General features: G+C 45.9%; 1 protein-coding gene across 2 annotated transcripts in view; it reads left to right on the top strand.

The window, feature by feature from the left end:
• FAM20C (FAM20C golgi associated secretory pathway kinase) overlaps positions 1–23,773 on the top strand; it is a 107,346-nt gene that overhangs the window by 34,821 nt on the left and 48,752 nt on the right. For both annotated transcript variants that reach the window (XM_083413534.1, XM_083413535.1), the window contains exon 3: positions 10,420–10,498. In XM_083413534.1, the coding sequence (XP_083269660.1) occupies positions 10,420–10,498 (79 nt within the window). The remainder of the gene's footprint in view (positions 1–10,419; positions 10,499–23,773) is intronic.

Here is a 23,773-nt window from a genome sequence, read left to right as displayed (position 1 = left end):
CTGCAGGTTCCATAAACCACTGGCTTCCTTGATAACTTGCAGCTGCATTGAGTTTCGAAAGGAATAGAGGGAAAGTCTGACTTTTAGGACGGCTGTGAAGTAACAGCCTGTTACCCAACCCAGGCAATCAGTAAGGTTAAACGACAGGGAAGGAGATTTCTTGTCCAGGCAGGTTTATTGCAGTTTGGTAATGGAATGAGATACATCAGCAGGATTGCTTTCTCTGGAGATGCGATAGTAGAGGAGGCTGGGCAAGCACTGCTGGGGGAAGGGAACTGGGTTGGTCTTGGCTGTTGGGGGCTTTGTGGCTTCCTTTGCATAGACAGAGGGTTCAAGGAAAGGGTCAGATTGTGTGCTGCAGTGTGGAGGTGGCTAATAGGGATGTAACCAAACTATGGGGCTTCCCTTGCGCTTGATCCACAAGCTGCAGTTAGTGCAGAATGCAGGGCGATTTCTGGCAGGAGGGAGACCTTGTCAGAATATAACACCTGTGCTCCGAGATCTGCACTGCTGCTGAATTGCTAGCGCACCAAGTTCAATGTGCTACAGTTAGTATAAAGGTTAAGGGACCCCTGGCTATTAGGTCCAGTCATGACCAACTCTGGGGTTGCAGCGCTCACCTCGCTTTATTGGCCAAGGGAGCCGGCATACAGCTTCCGGGTCATGTGGCCAGCATGACTAAGCTGCTTCTGGCGAACCAGAACAGTGCACAGAAACGCCACTTACCTTCCCGCCAGAGCGGTACCTATTTATCTACTTGCACTTTGACGTGCTTGCGAACTGCTAGGTTGGTAGGAGCAGGGACTGAGCAACAGGAACTCACCCCATCGCGGGGATTTGAACCGCCGACCTTCTGATCGGCAAGTCCTAGGCTCTGTGGTTTAACCCACAGTGCCACCCGCGTCCCACAGTTAGTATATGAAGCCCTTAACAACTTGGGACCTCCGAGATCACCTTACCCTATGTACACCCACTCGGTTGCTTTGAACAGCAGAACTGGCAATGGTTACAGGTGCCACGTAACGCCTTTCCTGGTTCTGTAAGAAATCAATCTTTTAGTGTGGCAGGACCCTTCGGAACTCCCTGCTTATTGACGTCAAGCAAGTGCCTTCACTGTATTTTCAGCGCCTGCTAAAAAACATTTTTGGTTAGACAAGCCTACCCAGATATGTTGACTATTGACTTGTATTTTAAACTGTTTTTGTTTTATCACTGATTTAAATTTTTTTAAAGATATTTAAATAATTGTTTTTAACTGCTTTTAGCAATTATTTTATTGCTTTTATTTTGGTTAGCTGCTTGGGTTTTGTTTTGCTTGTACAATCAAGCGGTGTACGATTTTTTTAGGAAATTAAAATAAATAAATAACTGACGGTATGGAAAAAGGCCTGGGGTGTGTGTTGAGCAATATTAAGCCCACCCCGTGACCATGAGATGTCCTCTTAGGCAAGGTTCCCCTTTCGACTGCGACTTTTCATCTCCAGTCTAGAGCATGTGGGCATGACATTGAGATTATGAGTATTAACTGCGAAGCTCTCAGACCACTCGCTTCAAATGTCACTTCACTCTCTTCACAGGGAATTCTGGGAATTGTAGCTCTGGGAGGGTAGTAGGGGCCTCGTGATAACTCTCAGCACCCTTAACAAACTACAGCTCCCATAAGTCTTTGGGGGAAGCCATGACTGCTTAAAGTGGTATCACAGTGCTTCAGATGCATGGTATAAATGTCTTAGTCTTATCGAACACAACTGCTTTTCCCCTGCAATGTGCAGCTGTTGGACATCTTCTGGAGCACACTGTCAGCTGATACAGAGCAAGAACCCGCCCCAAAGGTCTAGCTAGAATCCATTGATTTGATCCTACATCAGGGATGAGGACCCAGTGGTCCTCCAGAGGTTGCTGGACAACAATTCCCATCATCCCTGACCATCGACCAAGCTGGTTGGGAATGATGGGAGTTGGAGTCCAACAACATCTGGAAGGCCAAAGGGTCTCCACTCCTGGCTTCATCTCACCATAGGTGCTGAATGGACAGAATTGTACATGTCTCTTCTTCTGTAACTATTGCATCTATTGGGGCCAGGCTGAATAACTCTCCTAAGGACCACCTTAAGGAAAGCCTAAATCCAGAACAGCCAATGTGCTACCTTCTGGATACTGTTGGACTACAACTCCCATCATCTCAGGACTATTGGTCATGGTGGCTGGGGCTGATGGGAACTGGAGTCCTGCCCTGGAACATGCATCTGAGAAGATCCCCCAGAAACCTTTGCAATATGAAATTGTTCTCCAGCATACAAGCTGTCATCTAAAATGTTCCAGTAAAGTAGAAAGTTTTTGGGAAATGGAAAGGTGGGTGATCCAAAGGGAAGATGACATGAGAAGGAGGTCAGGGCAGGATAATATAATTAAAGGTTTGATCGACAGCCAAATAGTCATGGAACACTTTCCTGAGTGCAGTCCTGAAACTCCTCCAGTTTCCCCCCTCTTTTACCTGAAAGTAAAAGTAAACTGAAATTCTAGCTCTTTCAAATTGGCTGTGCCCTTCTCCCTTGACTTTGGGGTCAAGGTGATTGCTGGTCTTTCTGTTTGTTTGTTAATCTTTATATAAGATTACCTAACTTACTCTTTGCTTTCCATTATTTGGGGTGTGTTTTTTCAGATGCTGAAAGATTAAATGTAACATTTGCATTTGAATGCGCTTTCAACACTATGTAAACGCTCTGGGTAATCTTTGCCAGAGTTAACGATATATACCTTGGGGAGTTGTAAAGGCTATGACGAAAATAAAATCTCTGCTTCCAGCATTCATACATACCTAAGGGCTTCTGGGGGAAAGGGTGATGATGACTGTGATTAGAGGAAACTTTTAAAAAATCACACCTCTGGTTTTATATTCGTTTTGAGGCTTTTCAGAGAACCTTGTGGATCTGTTGGGTGGGGAAAATCCAGTGTCTTAATGGAGTCATACTTTTATCAAGACCAACTAAAAGCTGGTGTGGAACCTCCAGCCCCTGGGTGCAAACAGGCTTTCTTATATGGCCCAGGGGGCTGCTTTGGCCAAACTACACCCACCCCACCTGACAGAGATGTTCTGGTGGAAGAGAAACTGCAGCAGATGGGGAAAAGTGGTGTGTGCCACAAATACAGGGTTTGAAAGGGAAACAAGGCCTTTTTGCATTCCTGCACATGAGACTATTGCAAGGCAGAAAGCAGAAGTAAACTGTTATAAGAATTTCTGGGTCTCAAATATAGAACAAATATATCTAAATATATGAACCATGTGTCTGAAATAGTATGGGAGAGCAATCCTGGGGCCATTTAGACTCTCCCAATGACCTCAAATATTCCTCTGCAGTAAGGGAGACAAATGGGGAAAGCCTTCCCATTGTCTTTTCACTTGCAAATCCTGTCTTAAGGGTGTATTTGTGTATGAATAGGGTGAGCCTGTGACCTGGATTCAGGTACTAAAGTATTAACCATCACAAAAGGATGGCCAGGCTGCCCAGGTAATGCAATCAGCGACCATTATCAGGTCTCCCGGCAGAAAGGATTGACTCCTCTGCTGTAGACCACCTCCTTCTGTGATATATGTATGATTTTAGGTGAGTGGTCTTGAACTACAGGGTGCGCAGTTTCTAAAGTCTATATAAGGGCTTGTGCACCATTGTTCAGGGTCCTCCTCCCTCCTGTGTGTGGTGAGTGGAGACCCTGTTGCAACAGTTCCTTGAATAAAGATCAGGCTTACTATCCGCTTTGCTTTTCAATTTACTCTGGTTGGCCTCTGTTATTTTCTCCTACCGATAAGGAGCCCACTTAAGGACTCTGTACAGGCTCCGGAATACCCCATAAGGGAAGGGGAGCAGTTTTTCTTATAACAAAACAAACAAACAAAAAACTCGGTAGTCTTTTTGCTGCTAAAGAGAGCTGGAAATTCTGGTGGGAGCCAAATTGGCCTCCCATTTTGAGGCCTCGTTAGCATGCCGTTCCAAGGCCATTACTGGCAGCAATGACTTAGTGTCATTATCATGTGGCTTCCTTGAAAACTGTTGACACAGTTCTGCCTGCTGTAAATCCTTATGACAACGTTGTTTGGACAGAAACGAGAGTCTCGAGTTGTCATCTCCAAATGTGCAAACAGAGTCTTGGAAACGTGAGTGGCTTTCTTGTAAAAGGGGGGGGGGGAGGAAAGGAAAGGGGGGGGGAATGTTGGTTGGTCTGACACAGGAATGCAAAGCAAAATTGCCATGTGTCGTTCATAAAAATAGGACCGGAAACAGGAACATGAAACTCAGTGTGGTTGGGAACGCGTGGGTGGGCTGGGCATATATTTGAGTCGATTTGGATGACGTACACAGACCCTGGCAGGCTTCAGGCTTGCATGGACTTCTCAGTTCTCTGAGCACCATAATGTCAGGGATTGACAATGTAGCATCCTCCCGTTGTTGTGCCATTCCTCCAACCCCCATCAGCCGCAGCCAACATGAACAACGGCTTGAGAGCACCACGTTGGTTACCCCTGCCATACATAATGCTTAGTTGAAAATATGTCTGCACAGATTCTTCTTATTTCCTGTAGGGTTTTTTCTTTTTGAGGTTTTTTTAGGGGATGCTGTCAGTCTGCATGATTTTTTTCCTGGGGCTGGAGTGGGGCAAATATTCAAATACACACACACACACAATCCTGGGAACTGTAGTTTTCTAAGGGTGCAGAGAGTTGTTAGGAAACGATTGCAGTTTGGAACACTGAGAGTTTGAAAATCTCTTTGTCAAACTTAAAAGAGTATAACGCCACAACTAATTTACCAAAAGGATAAATTCCAGCTTGACGCTTGCTCCTGCTATATGTCAGCTCCCTTTGTAGGAAGGAACCCCTCCTCCCCCAATTGCATGATGTAAAATGACGCGGGTAGCGCTGTGGGTAAAACCTCAGCGCCTAGGACTTGCCGATCATCAGGTCGGCGGTTCGAATCCCCGCGGCGGGGGTGCGCTCCCGTTGCTCATTTCAAGCGCCTGCCAACCTAGCAGTTCGAAAGCACCCCCGGGTGCAAGTAGATAAATAGGGACCGCTTACTAGCGGGAAGGTAAACGGCGTTTCCGTGTGCTGCGCTGGCTCGCCAGATGCAGCTTGTCACGCTGGCCACGTGACCCGGAAGTGTCTGCGGACAGCGCTGGCTCCCGGCCTATAGAGTGAGATGAGCGCACAACCCTAGAGTCTGGCAAGACTGGCCCGTACGGGCAGGGGTACCTTTACCTTTACCTTAAAATGAGTGTACCTGTATTTATCGGTCAAAAAAGGTAAAAAAGCTAAAGGACCCCTGACAGTTAAGTCCAGTCACAGACGACTCTGGGGTTGCGGTGCTCATCTCGCTTTACAGGCTGAGGGAGCTGGCGTTTGCCCAATTACAGTTTTTCCAGGTCATGTGGCCAGCATGACTAAGCTGCTCTGGCGCAATGGAACACCGAAACCAGAGCAGCGCATGGAAACACTGTTTACCTTCCCACCAGAGCAGTATCTATTTATCTACTTGCACTGGCGTGCTTTCAAACTGGCAGGAGCTGGGACAGGGCAATGGGAGCTCATCCTGTTGCAGGGATTCAAACCACTGACCTTCCAATCGGCAAGCCCAAGAGGCTCTGTGGCTTAGACCACAGCACCACGCGTGTCCCATTTATTGGGCTGTGCATGGCCAAATGCCAAAGGACTTTCTGACATTGACCTGAGCTTATCTCTTGTGGCTTAGGTTCTTACAGCTATATATTTGCCTTTTTTTCTGGATGTATTTGTAGTTGGGTTAATGGTTTTGTATTTTGTTGCTGGCAGGAGGTTTAGGCAGGGACTGGTCGCTTTAGTTCTTTTGTCAAACTCCCCAGGAGAATGCTAAGCTGCTGGGTGGATGATTACTCAAGGTATCAGTTCTGTTTGCTGGGGAAAGTCCAAAATCGACCCAGTAGAATGGATGATTCTGCAAGTGTTTTCATAGTGAAGGAATAGTCAAGAGCCTGTAAGTGCCAAAAAATGAATCACTATGGTCATATTGGCAGTGATAATGCCTTTTGCTTGTCTGGATCATGGGTAGACAAACTAAGGTCCAGGGGCCAGATTTGGCCCAATCACTTTCTCAATCCAGCCCACGGACGGTCTGGGAATCAGCGTGTTTTTACAAGAGTAGAATGTGTCCTTTTATTTAAAATGCATCTCTGGGTTATTTGTGGGGCCTGCCTGGTGTTTTTACATGAGTAGAATGTGTGCTTTTATTTAAAATGCATCTCTGGGTTATTTGTGGGGCATAGGAATTTGTTCTCCCCCCTCCCCCAAAAAATATAGTCTGGCCCCTCACAAGGTCTGAGGGACAGTGGACTGGCCCCCTGCTAAAAAAGTTTGCTGACCCCTGGTCTGGATGGAGGCTAGAGGGGGTTTCTTGCATGTGTGTAAAAAACAACCCTAGTGTACAAAATTTGCATCAATTGCCTGTCTCATTTTGCCACTGATATGTAGCACTTAAAGGATTGCCCAGTAATGAATGTGGTCATTAGTCCCAAAAAGGTTTCTCACTCCTGTTCTGCATAATTCTTCTTCTTCTTCTTCTTCTTCTTCTTCTTCTTCTTCTTCTTCTTCTTCTTCTTCTTCATTAATTTATATACTGCCAAAATGGCTTCTAAGCAGTTTACAACAGTGAAATCCACAATTAAAAAGCATAGCAGTTAAAAAGGTTTAAAGAAAGCTGAACTGCTCTGAAATCTGTGAATGAAGGGGCAGTGTACAAATTTAATAAATAAATAATAAAATAATAAAATAAAATAAAATAAAATAAAAACCAGAAGTTTACTTCAGGGGACTGTTTGCCCAAACAGGTGTGCCTTCGGGATGAGGTGGAATACCAACATTAACAATGCCTCTTGTATTTACTCCCTGGATAGCTCAGTTGGTTAGAGCATGGTGCTGATAATGGCAAGGTTGCAGGTTCAATCCCCATAAGGGGCAGCTGCATATTTCTGCATTGCGTGGGGTTGGACTAGATGATCCTCAGGGTCATTTCCACTTCTACAGTTCTATGATTCTTTGATTTCAGTAGTGGGGGCATTCTGCAACACTGGCGCCATCAGTGAAAAAGCCCGCCTGCATGGTACCACAAGCTGATAATCTTTATACACTGGCAGCAGACTCATTCTTTGAGTTTGGATATTGATAAAGCCAGCACAGAATCACCCAAAGGCAATAGGGACGCATAAGCAGGCTTGGAGAAACCCCAAATTTTGCAGTCAAAAAAACCTTTGACAGACCCTAGGGCAACCCTTCCCCAATAACCCCAGTCCAGATGGGGACTGAGAATTGGTAGTCGCTGTGAAATGCTGACTGATTGATCATCAAGAGGGACATGAGAAACCAGAGAGGAAGAATGAAAGGGAATGGAGTACAGTGGTACCTCAGGTTAAGTACTTAATTCGTTCCGGAGGTCCGTTCTTAACCTGAAACTGTTCTTAACCTGAGGCACCACTTTTAGCTAATGGGGCCTCCTTTTGCCACCGCACGATTTCTGTTCTCATCATGAAGCAAAGTTCTTAACCCGAGGTATTATTTCTGGGTTAGCGGAGTCTGTAACCTGAAGTGTATGTAACCTGAAGCGTATGTAACCTGAGGTACCACTGTATTCTGGAAAGGCAATTACTGGCTGGCTGGCTGGCTGGCTGGCTGGTTGGCTACCTAGAAGGACCCCTGAACAGAAGTAGCCCACCAAGAAATATTTTGTTTCAGGTGCCATTTGTTTTATAAACAAGTGAAGAGAGTTGAAATGAGGACACACGGCGTGTTCTCAAGCAGCCTTGACAATGTATGGCGAAATTTTGCTACAATGTGCTGTGCATTTGCAACAGATCTGACTTCAGGCAGCTGCTTCAAGGACTGGAAATGAGGTTTTGCTTTCTTTAAAATGACAGCATGCTTTTCTCCCCTTAAATGCATTCCGAGTTTTGGCCTACTCAGCACCACCAACTTAATCTAATATGTGAAACCTGTGCGTTCCTGCTCTGCCTATTCGGTGCAAATTGCTTAATGCACTTTAATTTCTAATTATTTATTTGTTCCTGTGGGATGGGTCGGTAATGCAAGAGAAGGCTAGGGTCAGCAGAAAACAGCGAGGCTGGAGGGACTGTTTTTGCTCCAGCCGAAGAGTAATTAAACTGACCGGATTTGCATAACATTTTGTAGCACAGAAAAGAAAGGAGGAGGGAAAAGGACAGATTACAAGCTGGTGACCTATCAGTAACAGAGCACCAAGAGGAGTAATTAAAAGGACGTGTAGCTAATATCATTGGTTCAGGGAGAGAAAACGCACAAGGCCAATGAAGCTGAAGGACAACAGATCTGAAGTAGAATAATGTGACATTTATTTACACACGCATACCCCCAAAAATAAATCTGGATTATTTTTTTGTCAGCTCTCCAAAAGATGTGGGTTATCTGACCTTTGGAAGGAAGGGTTTTTTTTATTTTATTTATTTAAAGAAAGGACGAAATTGCACACACTAAGCTGCCTAACAGATTCAGCTTTGAAAATAGTGCTTTCAAAAGCTAAGGTGCAGCTTCTTGCATGTTGTCTGCTGCTGGTGTGATGACTTGTGTGTTTGTGTATATGTGTTACGACCCCTGAACCCAGCCCCACCTGCAATGCCTCCAAAGATAATCCAAATAAGGAAGAAAAATCGGGAGATGAGGCTAGTGGCTACTAGCCATCGTAGCTATGTTTAACCTCACTGCTGGAGGCAGTTTGCCTCTGGAAATCAGTTGGTGAGAATCACAAGTGGGGAGAGTTGGGTCCTGCCAGTGAAAAGAGGATACTCCACTAGATAGGCTCTTATTAATATTCTTAAGAGTCACAAGATGCTTAACCCCGTTGGTCTGTGTGGGGTTTTTCGGGGGAGATTTTCAGCATCTCCTGTACTCTCCCAGCTTAGGCACAACACCCCCTTTTCCTTCTTCAGGCTCTGAGGACTACCCCTTTAACCTCTGTCTTGTAGAAGCCAGTGGTTCCAGAAGCAGGCAATGGTTCTTTGAGGAGCAAAGCTTCTCCAGGGAGGTAGACCCAGTTCTAGCCTTCATGGGGCTTCCAATGGATACAGCTCTTTGCTAAGGCAACATTCCCCCCATTACCTGCAATAGAGCCAGCAGAAGAACCCACTGGGAGCTATCCGTGGTCCTGATGAGACTTGTCTGGCTCCGAATATACCTTGCCAAGCCACATTCTCCTGGATCTGGACTTTGCTTAGCATGACCCTCCTTCCTGAAGACACTGCTAGACATGTCCTTACCAAGTGGCACTGTGGCCCTACTTTTGTAAATTCATGGAGGAAAGGGCTGCCAGTGGCTGCCAGCCATGATGGTTATGGTCTACCTCCTCAGCTAGAGGCAGCAATGCTCTCAATACAGTACCAGTTGTTGGAAAACATAGGATGGGAAGGGTACTCTGGTTCTGTGTCCTGGTTTCCCACAGGCATCTGGGGTTTACTTTTGTGAGAACAAGATGCTGGACTAGATGGGTCAATGGCATAGTTCAACTGGCTATTCTTCTGTTCTTAACCTTGCCTTGAGGGGAAGCTAGGAATGGGGGATAAATATTGGTTCACTTCTTGCTTCAATGTGAACCTATCCAATATGCAGACCAAAGTGCGCATTGCCTTACAAATTTCCCCTTTTCCAGATTTTGCAATCCAGTTCTCCCAACAACAGCAAAAGAGAATAAGAATGCATATATTAGGGGAACATGCATATACTATATGCACAGAAATGCATGTATTTGTGGAAATCATGTGCTAAGATGCTTGCAAGGGAAGTTTGCCTATATTGCATATATTAGGGGAGTATGCATATACTATATGCACAGAAATGTGTGTATTTGCGGAAATCATGTGCTAAGATGCTTGCAAGGGAAGTTTGCCTATATTGCATATATTAGGGGAGTATTCATATACTATATGCACAGAAATGCATGTATTTGCGGAAATCATGTGCTTTAATGCTTGCAAGGGAAGTCTGCTTGCATGTGCTAGGAAAATGTGTGCTAAAAGGCTGATGAATTTTCATGAGGGCTTTTTAAAATAACAGTACTAATAATTCACAAACTGATGTGGAAATCTGGTGAAGTTGAGACTGAAAACTGAGCAACTGGGTGAAATCGAAACTGACAAGCTCATCCAGCTCTCAAGGAGACCACACATTAAAAAAAACTTCCCAGTGTTAAAAATGGCACTGCTGTGTTTTTGATGCTGACTGCCCTATAAATAACCCTTCTTTCTCGCTGCAGGTGGTTAACTGTGACATTTCAGTATTAAAAATTTGCTGGTTGTCTATTGAACTGTACGGGCATGGTTTAACTATTTTTCTCTTTCTTTCTCCCCTTCTGCTTTCCCCTTCCTCTACAGCAATGAAATCAGGAGGCACCCAGCTCAAGCTGATAATGACATTCCAGAATTACGGGCAAGCCTTGTTTAAGCCAATGAAGTAAGTGGGGAATTCCTTTTTTTAAAAACCAAGTTTACAAAATTTCTGATGCCTGCGAAGAGATCACTAATGGGCATTCTTGTCCGCAGCCAAGCTTGTGGCAGAAAGTAATGACACAAGGAGCAATGATTGTTTGGGTGCCCCTTCCTGTTTTTATCCTGCCAACTTAGCAGTTCAAAAGCACGTCAAAGTGCAAGTAGATAAAGAGGTATCGCTCTGGCAGGAAGGTAAACGGCGTTTCCGTGCGCTGCTCTGGTTCGCCAGAAGTGGCTTAGTCATGCTAGCCACATGACCCAGAAGCTGTATGCCGGCTCCCTTGGCCAATAAAGCGAGATGAGTGCCACAACCCCAGAGTCGGCCACAACTGGACCTAATAGTCAGGGGTTCCTTTACTTTTACTTTAACTGTTTTTAAATTAAAGGGAGGCCTGGGAGGGGGTGGAATCTGGTGCAGACTACAGCATAAGGAAAATGGACTTTTAATGCTTTCCCCTACTTTGGTCCCAATCAACCCCCACCCCCAGCCAGGTGTAGATGATATTTGCATTGGGGATGGGGACATAGCACGAAATAATATTTTGTGCTGCGGATACATTCACGACCAGAGGCATAAGCTCAACTCAGGTTGGTAAGGCAAGCATGCACTAACCAGAAAAGCTCGTTTGCTTTGCAGATGTCTTACTGCTTTCAACTTGCCTTCTGTATGAACCTCTGCCAGACATTAACGAACTCAGGGAAGGTCAAATATGGGTCAAGGCTCATGAGTTAGATTTGGGTTTAAGATTCCAGATTTACCTTGGATTCATTGCGTGGAAGAGCTTAGAAAATAATTCATCTTCAGATGGTAGGAAAACTGATTCACGTTTATGGTAATAGCCAAACGCATCCCCCTGCCCTGCCGCTCCCTGATTTCCCTTTGGTTGTATATTCATTTGTGATTTGTGCTCGTGATTGCATCAGTAAGTTAAAAAAAATAAATCCAAATTATTATATTATTTATTAATTAATTAAATTTGTTAGTTGCTTTTTTGCTATGGCAACTCAAAGTGATGTGCAGTATTTTAAGCAAAAAAAAATTTGCCTACATACATTAAAACCAGCATATGTGTGTATATATGTGTACACATACACACACACAACCTGCATGCAACCAGCTGCCTACAAGCTGCTGGGATCCTGCACATGCCAGATATTTAAGTGTCTTCTTGGCCCCAGATCAAGCTAAACCTGGGGGAACAGGCTGACTGCTCTGATTTAGATCTCTGAATTTGCAATAAGCTGCGAGGTGGTCGAGAAAATGCACCAAAGCGCCTGGGTTTCTTAAGCTCCCAGCACCACTTGGCTGCCTGCTTGGGGATATTTTATGGGTGGCTTGAAAGTTATTTTGTGCATAGCTACTCCAATCTCCCTTCACAAAACCCGAATCCCCTGCTGGTTCTGATTAACAGAGCAGATGAAAAGATAATGGAAAAAACGTTCTCCTACAGACAGACTTACCCAGTTGCTCACATCTCCGCACCTTTTGGATTGGAGCTAATCCTCCAATCTGTGTTAGTTAAAACCTTTTGGGGCCTTGTGATAATCTCTGATAATCTCTACCATTTACCTGGTGCCATCAACAACCTTTCCCTCTCTTCCTGCCCTAACCTGTCCCTGCAAGGAACAGTCTCAGTCACAAACAGTCCAGTCCTGTGCAGGAATAGGGAACGTGTGGCCCTCCTGAGGCTGTTTGGACTCCAAAAGACTCAGCCAGCATGCCCAGTGTTCAGGAATGATAAGAATAACATCTGGAGGCCCCTCGGGGCAGAGACCTCTTATGATTTGTCCTGTATCAAACGAAGCAGCTGCAGTCAGTGGCCAGTCAGGCTTCTGTATTCTCCTAGGCTACGTATGCACTATGCATTTGAAACAGGCGACTCTTTTCAAGGAATCCTGGGAACTGTAATTTTGAGGATTACCATATTTCCAAAAAGTAAAAACCAGGACACCCCGAATGTTGTTGAGGTGTTGTTGTCTTTTTAAGGAAGGCCCCCAAGCACCACCTTTCAATTTTTCAATCCCGCCTTTGAAATCCCGGCAATGTCCAGAAACATCTGGATGTACAGTGGTACCCCGCAAGACGAATGCCTCGGAAGACGAAAAACTCGCTAGACGAAAGGGTTTTTCGTTTTCGCAAGACAGATTTTCCTAAGGGCTAGCTTTGCTAGATGAAACAGCCCTGCCTCTCCTGTCATGGCGACGGTCACTGCACGCACGCACGCACGCATGCTCGCTTCCCCGCTCCTCCGGCTCCCTCCCACCTTCCGGCTGCCGACTCCTCCGGTTCCCTCCGACCTTCCGGCTGCCTCGCGCTGCTGCCCACCGCCCTCTCGCGCTCCCCTCAGGAGCCGTTGCCGCCAGCAGCCAGCGCTGCAGCCGGAGTCGCGCTCCTGAGCCCCGCCACCCTCCAGCAGCCGCGTCGCATGGTGGCCACAAGGCGCGGGTGAGTCCGAGGTACTGGCTGCGGCAGCTGCCCTGCTTCTCCCCGCCCCTCCCCGCCGTTGTTAGTGTTTAACTGCAGTGGTGCTTCGCAAGACGAGAAAACTCGCTCAACAAAAGAACTCGCGGAACGAATTAATTTCGTCTTGCGAGGCACCACTGTATAGCAGCCCTAGTTTATGGGGAAACTACAGTTCCGCCTGGGGGTCTTATGGTGGTTCACAGATCTTTGCTTACCCAAAAGGCGATCAGATTGAAGAACAGCAGCAGACCTGGATGCTAGGGTTAAAATGAAGATGTGCTGCAGGTCTGGAAAAGGCAGGGTTGTGCCTCTGAATTCCACTTGCTGGGAACAACGTTAGGAGAGAGATCCTGCGCTGTGTTCTGCTCATGGGTTTTCCATAAGCATCTGGTTGGCTTTTGTGACGGAAAGGTGGACTGGATAGGCCTTTGGCCTGATCCAGCAGGGCTTTTCTTATGTTCTGATCATAGAATTGTAGAGTCGGATGGGGCACCCAGGATCATCCAGTCCAGGCTTCCTCAAACTCCGTCCTCCAGATGTTTTGAGACTACAATTCCCATCATCCCTGACCACTGGTCCTGCTCGCTAGGGATCATGGGAGTTGTAGGCCAAAAATAATCTGGAAGGCAGAATTTGAGGATGCTTGATCAGTCCAACCTGTGCAATGCAGGATTGTGCCCGGTACAGGCTGTGTTTTGTAGTAAACAAAACTTCTCTGACCGGCCACAGCTCTCCAGGGCCTCGGATCTAGGCCTTTCTCATCTCGGATCCTTTAACTAGAGGTTAGGTAAAGGCAAAGGGACCCCTGACCATTAGGTCGAGTCGTGACCGACTCTGGGGTTGTGGCGCTCATCTCGCTTTATTGGCCGAGGGAGCCGGCGTACAGCTTCCGGGTCATGTGGCCAGCATGACTAAGCCACATCTGGCGAACCAGAGCAGTGCACGGAAATGCCGTTTACCTTCCCACCGGAGCGGTACCTATTTATCTATTTGCACTGGCGTGCTTTTGAACTGCTAGGTTGGCAGGAGCAGGGACCGAGCAACGGGAGCTCACCCCATTGTGGGGATTCGAACCGCTGACCTTCTGATCGGCAAGTCCTAGGCTCTGTGGTTTAACCCACAGCGCCACCCGCGTCCCTAACTAGAGGTTAACTGGGGCTTAAATTTGGCACCCTTTACCTGCAGACCAGGTGCTCTGCCCTCGAGTTGCTGCCCTTTCCTTTGTTGGGAGAATGTGCAACAGAATGTCTGGTTCCATATTAGCGACTTGTGTTGGAGGCGAGCCCTGTGGTTGTCATTCTGAAGGATGATAATGCACCCATCAGGATTTCTGTTTGGGGAGGGGATTCTAGGAACCTAAAGCAAGCCGAGGAAAGCAGAAGGGCACCTGGGGCGATAAATATTGTAGGCTTCGTTTTCTTAACCCAGGAGGGATTGGACTTTCAAATTAGGGACGAGGGTGGAAATCAAAAGCAGAGGTAAGGAAATTTGAATAAAGGCAGGGGCACACTCGAAGGAGGTCAGCACTAAAGTGGAAGCGTGGTGTGTTTATTACACTGGGTTTCGCAAAGTCGCTTGGGGCCACCGAAGGTTTAACAAAGCCGTTCAGCATCCGTGTTGGGGCCTTGCCGCAATCATAGGCTCATTTCCTTCCTTTGTTTCCCTGGTATAGAAGTTCAATTATTAGTTCCCTCCAAGTGGGTCCGTAAAGCAGGAGAGTCGGGGAGGATAAGTGGCTTTGAGTATCTATTTAGTATTCCTCACATCCATGCTAAACATCAGGTTTCCTGTATGAAGCCTTCAGAAGGCTGCAGTACTTAATTTTTCAAATGAGAATCAGCGGGGATCACAAATCATGTTTTCTGGCCTGGTGGCTTTTTCCTCTCCGTCTCAGTTCTTTTGTGGGGAGGGGGACATGTGCTTTGCTTGATGGAGGACAGCCCACTATTTCAGGGATAGGGAAACTTGCATCCCTAAAGATGTTGTTGGAACTCCCGCTCTCATCAGCACCACCCAGCATGGCCAGTGGTTAGGGATGATGGAACCAGGCTGCCCAAAGGATCACCTGGTTCTCAGTAGTAGAGCATCTGCTGTTTTGGTTCCCTCATCACAAGAAGTGCGATTACAGGGAACCAGACAGAGGGCCTTATCGGTAGTGGCGCCCTCCCTGTGAAACACCCTCCCTTCAGATGTGAAGGAAATAAGCAGCTATCTTATCTTTAAAAGACATCTGAAGGCGGCCCTGTTTAGGGAAATTTTTAATATTTACTGCTTTATTGTTTTTAACACTTGATTGGGAGCTGCCCAGAGTGGCTTGGGAAGCTCAGCCAGATGGGCGGGGTATAAATAAATAAAATAATAATAATAATAATAATAATAATAATAATAATAATAATAATTGGCATGCAAAGGTCCCAGGTTCAATCCCCAACATCTACTGTTGAGGCTGGGAATGTCCACTGCCTGAAACCTTGGAAAGCCACTGTTGGACCATATAAGACAATGCTGAGCTAGATGGACCATTGAGTCTGATTCTGTATAGGCCAGATACCCATGCCCCACATCACCAAGGCTCTGGGTTTTTTTTTGCTCCTGCCAACTGGGTTATAGTGGTTGGCACTTGGGGAGAGGGCCTTCTCAGTGGTGGCCCCCTATCTAGCTCCAAGAGCCTTCTGGTGTTTTTCTCATGGCAACAAATGAGGTTACAGGAAACCAGGCAGAGGACCTTCTCAGTAGTGGCACATGCCCTGTAGAAATAAACAACTATCTTTTAGGAAACATTTGAAGGCAGCCCTCTATAGGGAAGTTTTTAATGTTTGACGTTTTACTGTGCTTGATGTTTTCATTTGTTGGAAGGTGCCCAAGAGTGGCTGGGACAACTCAGTTAGATGGGCGGCAAATAAATAATAAATAATTGCTATTATTATATCTGTAGCAACAATATACTTCTGCAATATTGAGAAAAAGTTTGCAGTAAAGGAGACAAAGTATCATTGCAGTTGCAAAGTGTACATTTCCACTAGCCTTTACGAGGAACCATAAAGCACAAAATAAATAATAATTATATCAAAGAATACTTTAAGCAGCAGACTACAAGGCTTCTGGACAAAGTCCTGTTTCAAAGATCTTCCTCAGATATGAATAAAGCTCAAAAACCTTTTGAAGCCCTGTCTGTAGTTTTCACAAATGGGAGGGCTCCAGGAATGTTTATCTCTCCAGAGACGTTACTTGATTCCAGAAGGATAATACTAGTGCGAGTGTCCAAAATTATAATGATATACAGTATTATAATGATATTTTGTCTACTTGAGGGAGTTGGCTATGTTCAGCATGGAAAAATGGAGCCTGAGAGGAGATGTGATAGCCACCTTCAAATATTGGAAAGGCTGTCACATGGGAAATTGAGTAAGTTTGTTTTCTCCAGCTCTGGAAGGTAGGACCCAATCCAATGGATTCCAGTTACAAAAAGGGATATTCCGATGGAAGAACTTCCGATGGAAGGAAGAAGTTTTTGACAGTAGGAGCTGTTCCACAGTGGAACGGACTCACTCAGGAGGTGGTGAACATTCCTTCCTTGAAGGTTTTGAAGCAGAGATTGGATGGCCATCAGACAGGGATACTTTAGCTGAGATTCCGGCATTGCAGGTGGCTGGACTACGTGACCCTACAAGGTTATCTTTCTGGCATTTGCCAGGGACTACGATGATGATGACCTTTGAAGAGTCTTTTATCTCTTGAACTGAGCTGCCTTGCCTTTGCTTTTATTCCAGTGATCTTGTTTTGTACCTTTCCTGTGTTTTATGACGTGGACAGTTTGATGCCATTGTGCGCAAGGCATCAGATAGAATTTGAAGCAAGTTGTTCGTTTCTTCTTGCCTGTTATTAATCTACCTAATAAGATCAATGCATAAAGAAGCATTTTGGAGACCACTGTGGTAGCGGAGGCAAAGGTTCACTTAGGAAGACAGACATTTACCACCACGATCCCTGGGCTATGGAGTTCCTGTCAGGTTGAGGGTACGCTTGTATCCTTCAAATTAATGTCTGACTAAGGCTGCATCCATGCTATATATTTCAGACAGTATCATACTGCTTTAAAGCCATGGCCTCCCCCACCACCAAAGAACCCTGGGAAGTGTAGTTTGCTAAGAGTGCTGAGAGAAGTTAAGAGACCCCCTCATAGAACTACAATTCCCAGAGTTCTCTGGGAAGAAACATTGACTGCTAAACCACTCTTGAGGACTCTAGATCTGTGAGAGAGAGTAAGAACAACCCTCAGCACCCACAACTCTCAGCATCCATAACAAGGTAACACTACCCAGGATTTTGGTGGGGATGCCATGACTGTTTAAAATGGTATCTATAGTGCGTTGAGGACCTAAGAGGAAAGAGAATGCTGTTTTTGTGGTGACACCCAAGCTTTAAATCTCTCTTCCCAGGAGAGTCCACCTCACCCCTTTCCTAGGTGGTCTTCAAATCTTCCTTTTAAGCACATTGTTCAGTCTTAGCGACTTCATTGTAGCCTGTCCAGCTGCTTTAAAATGCTGCTCTTATTATTTTTAATTTTCTGGACTGCTGCTGCTTGTTTCTTTCTGACAATTAGGTTTTTAGGACTTTTTAAATTGAAAAAATAGGTTTGTATTTATTTATTTTTAAAGCATATGTGGATCTCTTTTTTCACTAGCCATCTTGAGGTTTTTGTGTGAGAGGGAGATACAAAAGTTTTAAACAAACAAGAAATAAAGAACATGTGTGTGATAGCGAAGCAACAACACTCAATGGTCTGATCTGCTCGGAATGTTTCTAAATGTTCAGGGAATAAAGCTGTCGGAATATTTGCAGTTATGTTTCTGTTAGCAGAAGGGCAGTGGTAATTTTGGCTGGGGTAGAAACCTCAGGCACAGCCTGGGAATATTACCTTTTGAAGGGCAGGTTGAGTAGTGGAAATAATTTCCAGGTGGTAGAGAAACTGACAAGCAGCAAGCTCAGTTGTTGAGTAGAAGATACAGGAAAGGTAACAGGACTGGAAACAAGAAGGGTAAATGAAGGAGGAGGAGGCTTGAAGAAACTGGGGCGCATGGTGGGGTTAATAAGATAAGGGGCAGATTTACTTATTGATTTGAGCCAACCAGACTGCTCTGGGACTGTAGGCTTCTAATTGCTTTATTCTCCGACCTCTTAAATCAAATGAAAGGCAGGGAAGGAAGGCTGAAAGAATGCCCTTGCGTGAGCGGAGCCCACCGTGCAACAATTATTTCATTTATTTGAAGATCTACATCCTCCATCCTGAACTAATTGCCCATAAAAGGTTGCAGGGTTAGCCAGCTCTATTTACAAATCCTTATTGCCCAATGCAAATTCTGTTGCTAATTCTGCATGAATCAACCCCAAATGAGAATGCTTCCAGGAAACACCAAGGGAGTTCTGAGCATAGCTGAAATGTATCTAACAAACAATTAGCGTGGAGCTTTGCTTAATATACTGCAATATTCCCCACATATTGAGATTTCTCGTTCCAGGCTTTCTTAAACGGCTCGATACACCGGGTAGGAAGCCACCCAAAGCCAGCCCAGCCAAATGCTGGATGGTTAGTAACACCAAGTGGCTTTTTATTACAGTGGTACCTTGGTTCTCAAACTTAATCCGTTCCAGAAGTCCGTTTCAAAACCAAAGTGTTCCAAAACCAAGGCGCAAGCTGCAGAGCTGTGCAAGACAGGGAATCCTTGGGCTGGCTTATGCAAACCAACCTGGCTGGCCTAGCAAAGAGCAAATCTGTTAACATGACAAAATGTGCTGATGAGCCATCTAAAAGGAATCATTTGGCCTGGGGAGACAGATGTTGCCAAGGTAATGGGGTGTGTGAAGTGACAGGAAAAGAGAGCTTTTAGCAGGGAGGAAGACGGAGGAAGAAAGATGGGGATCCATATTGGGCAGGAAGGCTGAAGGCTGGCTGGGAGAGATGCCTTGGACTCCAGGGCTGCACTGCTTTGAGGGGCAAGTGCTTCTTGAAATGACCATGCTGTAAGATCTGGACTCCCTCCATGAAGACTGAAGGTGTAAATGGGTGAATAGACCATATTTCTCAAAGCTACGGCAGTCGCCACTGTGTCTCAATTCTCCAAAGCTCTACAGACCCGGGGTGAGTGCCTGAAATCCCATGGGCTCTTGCCAGCAGAGGGAGGATGAGGGAACCAACTTTTGTAACACTATGTTCCCCAGATTCCCCAAACAATGTGTTACCCTCCCCACTTTCTCAGTTTTCAGTTGGTATCTCCTCAACCCGTGCCAGGAAAAGACAAATAAAATTACTTGGAGAAGCTGCAGGGCATTCCTTCCATTTATCATGGCGAGGGTGTGGCCATCTTCACAGTTATTTTTGAATTGCCTTTCTACCAAACGTGCTCAAGGCAATGCAGAACTAAAACAACAACAACATAGAAATGACAGTCCAATAATTTATTGGTGTCTCCTGCTTTCAAAGGGCCCGAAATTGGTGTACAGTTGCCAGGGCCTGAGAACAGCCCAAGCAAGTTGTGGCTGAACCGACAGCTGGATTCAAACAAGACGTGCTTGATGTCTATGCTGTTTGCAACACAACTGCGCAGTCTGCAGATTTGCATAAACGTGGCTACCTACCCTTAACGGGATTCACAATCCTCCCTCCTTCCTTTTTCCTAACATTTGTACCTCATTCATCACCCAAAAGATCACCCACAGCAGCTTGCGGATCAATCAAACCAGCATAGCCCTTGCAGACATGACACAAGAGGAAAGGGGAATGGAGAGGGAAGAGGAAATCAAGAATGCTCAGACACCAAATACTTAATGTTATATGGTTCTTGTGAATAGTCATAGTCAGCTGAGATTGGGTGGGGGGGGAACAGTCACCTGTGACAGGACCTTCTCAGTGGTAGTTCCCAATTTACAGATGCCTTCCTAGTGAGATGTGTCAGTCTCCTTCATTGTTAACTTTTAGAAGAAATTTGAAAACATATCTTTTTACCCAGGAATTTGAAGGCTGAAAAACGTGTCCCTGGCCACCCTGAAATTAATTCATTTTGACAGCAGGTGATGGTTTAAGGAATTTTTCGGTGTTTTCAGCAGGTTGTTTTAAACTGTTCACCACCAGCATGCCTCTATAACTGAAATACTTTGTGCAGACCTTGTTTTAGAGATCTGGGTTTGCCATGAAATGCCTGCTTTGTTCCCCTGCTAGCTTGCATGGGCGATGGCTGGTGTTAAGTGGCAGACATCTTAGATGGAGCCTAACATCAGCCTGTAAGAATCCCAAACCCTTTGAAAAAGATTCATTTGAAAAGGAAAATAAAATAACATTGCATGCATTTCTGACTCCGGGGATGGGGGTGGGGGGAGCCGGAATTAATTCGGCACACTTGGCTTCCAGCATAAACACACCGCTCCAGAGTCAACGTAGCAATTAATTCAAATTGCAGCGGCTCCCCACCTTCACTCCAGCATCCTCCTAGATGCAAGATGCGTTCAGTAACCGTGCTTCTAAAAACACTGGGATTGCTCTGTGACACGCTCTGCTGAAGGAGCCACAGTGGATGCGCAGAGAACGCCACTCTGGCTGGAGAAACAGCTTAAAGCAATTTCCCATGAGGATGTCGCTGTTGCAATCCTTCTGTGCACAAGAGGCTGATATTCCAGATTTGTGATGCGACAAGCTGATCTGAAGGGCAGAAGCTGATAATCAAAACATTCAGGACTGCCGTGCATGTTTAGAACTGAGAAGCGCCTTGTGTCTGAAGATAGGAAACAGGAAATGCTTCTCTCTCTCTCTGTTGTGAGCATATATTTTGACAGAGAAGCATCACTGTTTTCTAGTCTGCCCTGTATTCGTCATGTACAGCACTGTCTCCCTTCAATTTGCCTCCTGCCCTGAATCATGCTATTTGTTTCGTCATGGCGAAAATACACAACTTACGTAATTTGCGCAATTAATTGCGTAAGTTGCCTTGCCATGGTGTTATCCCACACCACTCATTTCCATGAAAAAGCGACAAAGTGGAAATTGGAGGGAGTGGTGGCTGCATATTGTTTGCAGACTAAAAACAACAATAACAGCAAATACCGATTATATTCACCGGATTGATTTCTGCTCTGGACATGGGATGAACGAGCAGATATTGGCATTATCCATTCCCATTTCCGTTTTCACCAGAATCCCCCAACATTCCTTGCTAAGCATGCTTGCAATTTAGCAGAACAATCCAGCCTGTGGTTCAAACGCAGGGTGTGCGCATGCTTGCAAGGGGAGCTGCTGTCATGGCTCCTGTGTGCAGCAGTGACCTGGACACAGATTCGGGGACTGCAGTGGCACCAGATGGGAAGCCAGGTCTGGGTATCTTCTACCACATATCACCAGGCTGGGAGGGCACCAAGAGGAACAAAGGCATGTCTGTTCCACAGGGCTACAATTTCCAGAGTTCCCTTGAAGAGGGATTGATTTTAAACCACTCTAGGAACTGTAGCTCTGTGACGGGAATAGGCACCTCCTAACAACACCCAACATCCTTAACAAACTACAGTTCCCATGATTCTTTGGTGACACAGCTTTAAATGTGTACAGTGGTACCTCAGGTTACATACGCTTCAGGTTACAGACTCCCCTAACCCAGAAATAGTACCTCGGATTAAGAACTTTGCTTCAGGATGAGAACAGAAATCGTGCTCTGGCAGCGCGGTGGCAGCAGGAGGCCCCATTAGATAAAGTGGTGCTTCAGGTTAAGAACAGTTTCAGGTTAAGAACGGACCTCCGGAAAGAATTAAGTACTTAACCTGAGGTACCACTGTAGTGTGAATGTGGCTTGTGAGAACAAAGATGCTGGAGTAGCTAGGCCTTTGGTGTGGAGCCAGCAAGGCTTTTCTTAAGTTCTTCACAGAAATTTGGGGAAAAAAATAACAGCCCATCTTCCCCATCGAAATCGAGCTTGTTGCTTCCTGTTATGCAGATGTGTTTACTATAAAACTGCTTCTCACCCTCTCTCTTAAAAAAACAAAAACTAAAGCACATTTTTACTGTGTTGTCCTGTTTCTTTTCCAAGTCCTGCCCACACCAGGTCAGGCGTAGGTAAAGGTCCAGCTCTGAATTCACGGAAGTGGGCAGTTTTGGCTCTGGCAGTCAGTATTTACTGTCAATCCCACCTCTCCGCCCCCACCCTTAAGGCCTCTGACCAGCTCATCCTTTCCGTAGGGCCTATTTAGTAACCCTCAGCTTCCTGCCTGTGGACATGTCTAAAAATCAAAGGTAAATATATAAACAGCAGGAACTCTTGCGGAGACGGCAAAACCAATATAGAGGTTTCCGGATCCCTGGGTTCAAGCCTGGCTAAAGGCTGAATGACTAGGCTGCAGTCCTCAAAGCACTGGTCGGGTGCAAACAATCCACACCCCTATGTAGTGAAGAAAGCGTTTTGGCTAGCAGGGTACTGTTGAGGATCAAGAAGCCAGAGGAGAAGGAGAAGATGATGTTTTCTCCAGCTTCCTTGTACCATAATGCCCACCCTGCAATTGTGGCTGAGCTCTGCTGAGGAAAAAGCTCAGGCAGAAATTACAGGGTGTTGTAGACCGAGGCTCTAGGACTGTTTGGCAATTCTTTAATTCTAACAGGACTCGAGAAAGCTGTGCTGCTCGTGCTGTCCTAGCATTAAGGGAAGCTAACTTGGCTAAACTTTACGGAATAATGTTTTCAAGGAAAAGAAACCTTCCTCATCTCAATTAAAAGGACATGGGGCGAACCTGTTGGATCAAACCAAAGGCTTAGCTCAGTGTTTCCCAAACTTGAGTTTCCAGCTGTTTTTGGACTACAGTTCCCATCATCCCTGACCACTGGTCCTGCTAGCTAAGGATGATGGGAGTTGTAGTCCAAAAAACAGCTGGAGACTCAAGTTTGGGAAACGCTGGCCTAGCTAGTGCAGTATCCTGGTGCTCCAGATGTTTTGGAATACAGACCCCATCATTCCCTCACCATTGGCCGTAGTCGCTGGGCCTGATGGGAGGTGTGGTCTGAACCATGTGGCAGGCAGCAGGCTCAGGAGGGCTGGACTGGTGTAATTTAGTTCATCTGTTTATTATTGCATTTGTATCGCACCTTGGCTACTAGCCACGATGGCTACGTTCTGCCTCCACGTCCAGAGACAGTAATGCTGGAAAGCTCGGGAGGCAGGGAGTGATCTTCTGCTTGGGACCTGCTTATGGGCTTCTCATAGAGAGCCAGTGTGGTGTAGTGGTTAAGAACGGTAGACTCATAATCTGGGGAACCGGGTTCACGTCTCCACTCCTCCACATGCAGCTGCTGGGTGACCTTGGGCCAGTCACACTTCTCTGAAGTCTCTCAGCCTCACTCACCACAGTGTTTGTTGTGGGGGAAGAAGGGGAAAGGAGAATGTTAGCCACTTTGAGACTCCTTCGGGTAGTGATAAAGCAGGATATCAAATCCAAACTCCTCTTCTTCTTCATTGGAGCATCTGCTTGGCCATTGTGAGACCAGGATGCTAAATGGGCCACAGGTCTGATCCAGCAGGTCTCTTCTTATGGCCATACCTTTCCTCCTAGTAGCTCCAGCTGGCCTTCTGCGTCCCCATTTTTTATTCTCACCGCAAGGCTGAGAGACAGTGACTGGCCCAAGGTGAGCTTTATGGCTGAGTGGGGATTCGAACCCGGCTCTGCCAGGTCCTGGTCCAACACTCTAACCCACACATGGGGAACTGGTGGCCTTTCAGATGTTGCTCCCATCATTCCTGAGCATGGGTC

This window comes from Podarcis tiliguerta (genome assembly GCF_965153285.1).
Source record: "Podarcis tiliguerta genome assembly, chromosome: 14".
Taxonomy (NCBI): Eukaryota; Metazoa; Chordata; class Lepidosauria; order Squamata; family Lacertidae; genus Podarcis; species Podarcis tiliguerta.
The sequence above is the reverse complement of the archived record's forward strand: the minus strand, read 5'-3'. Positions and strand labels throughout refer to the sequence as shown.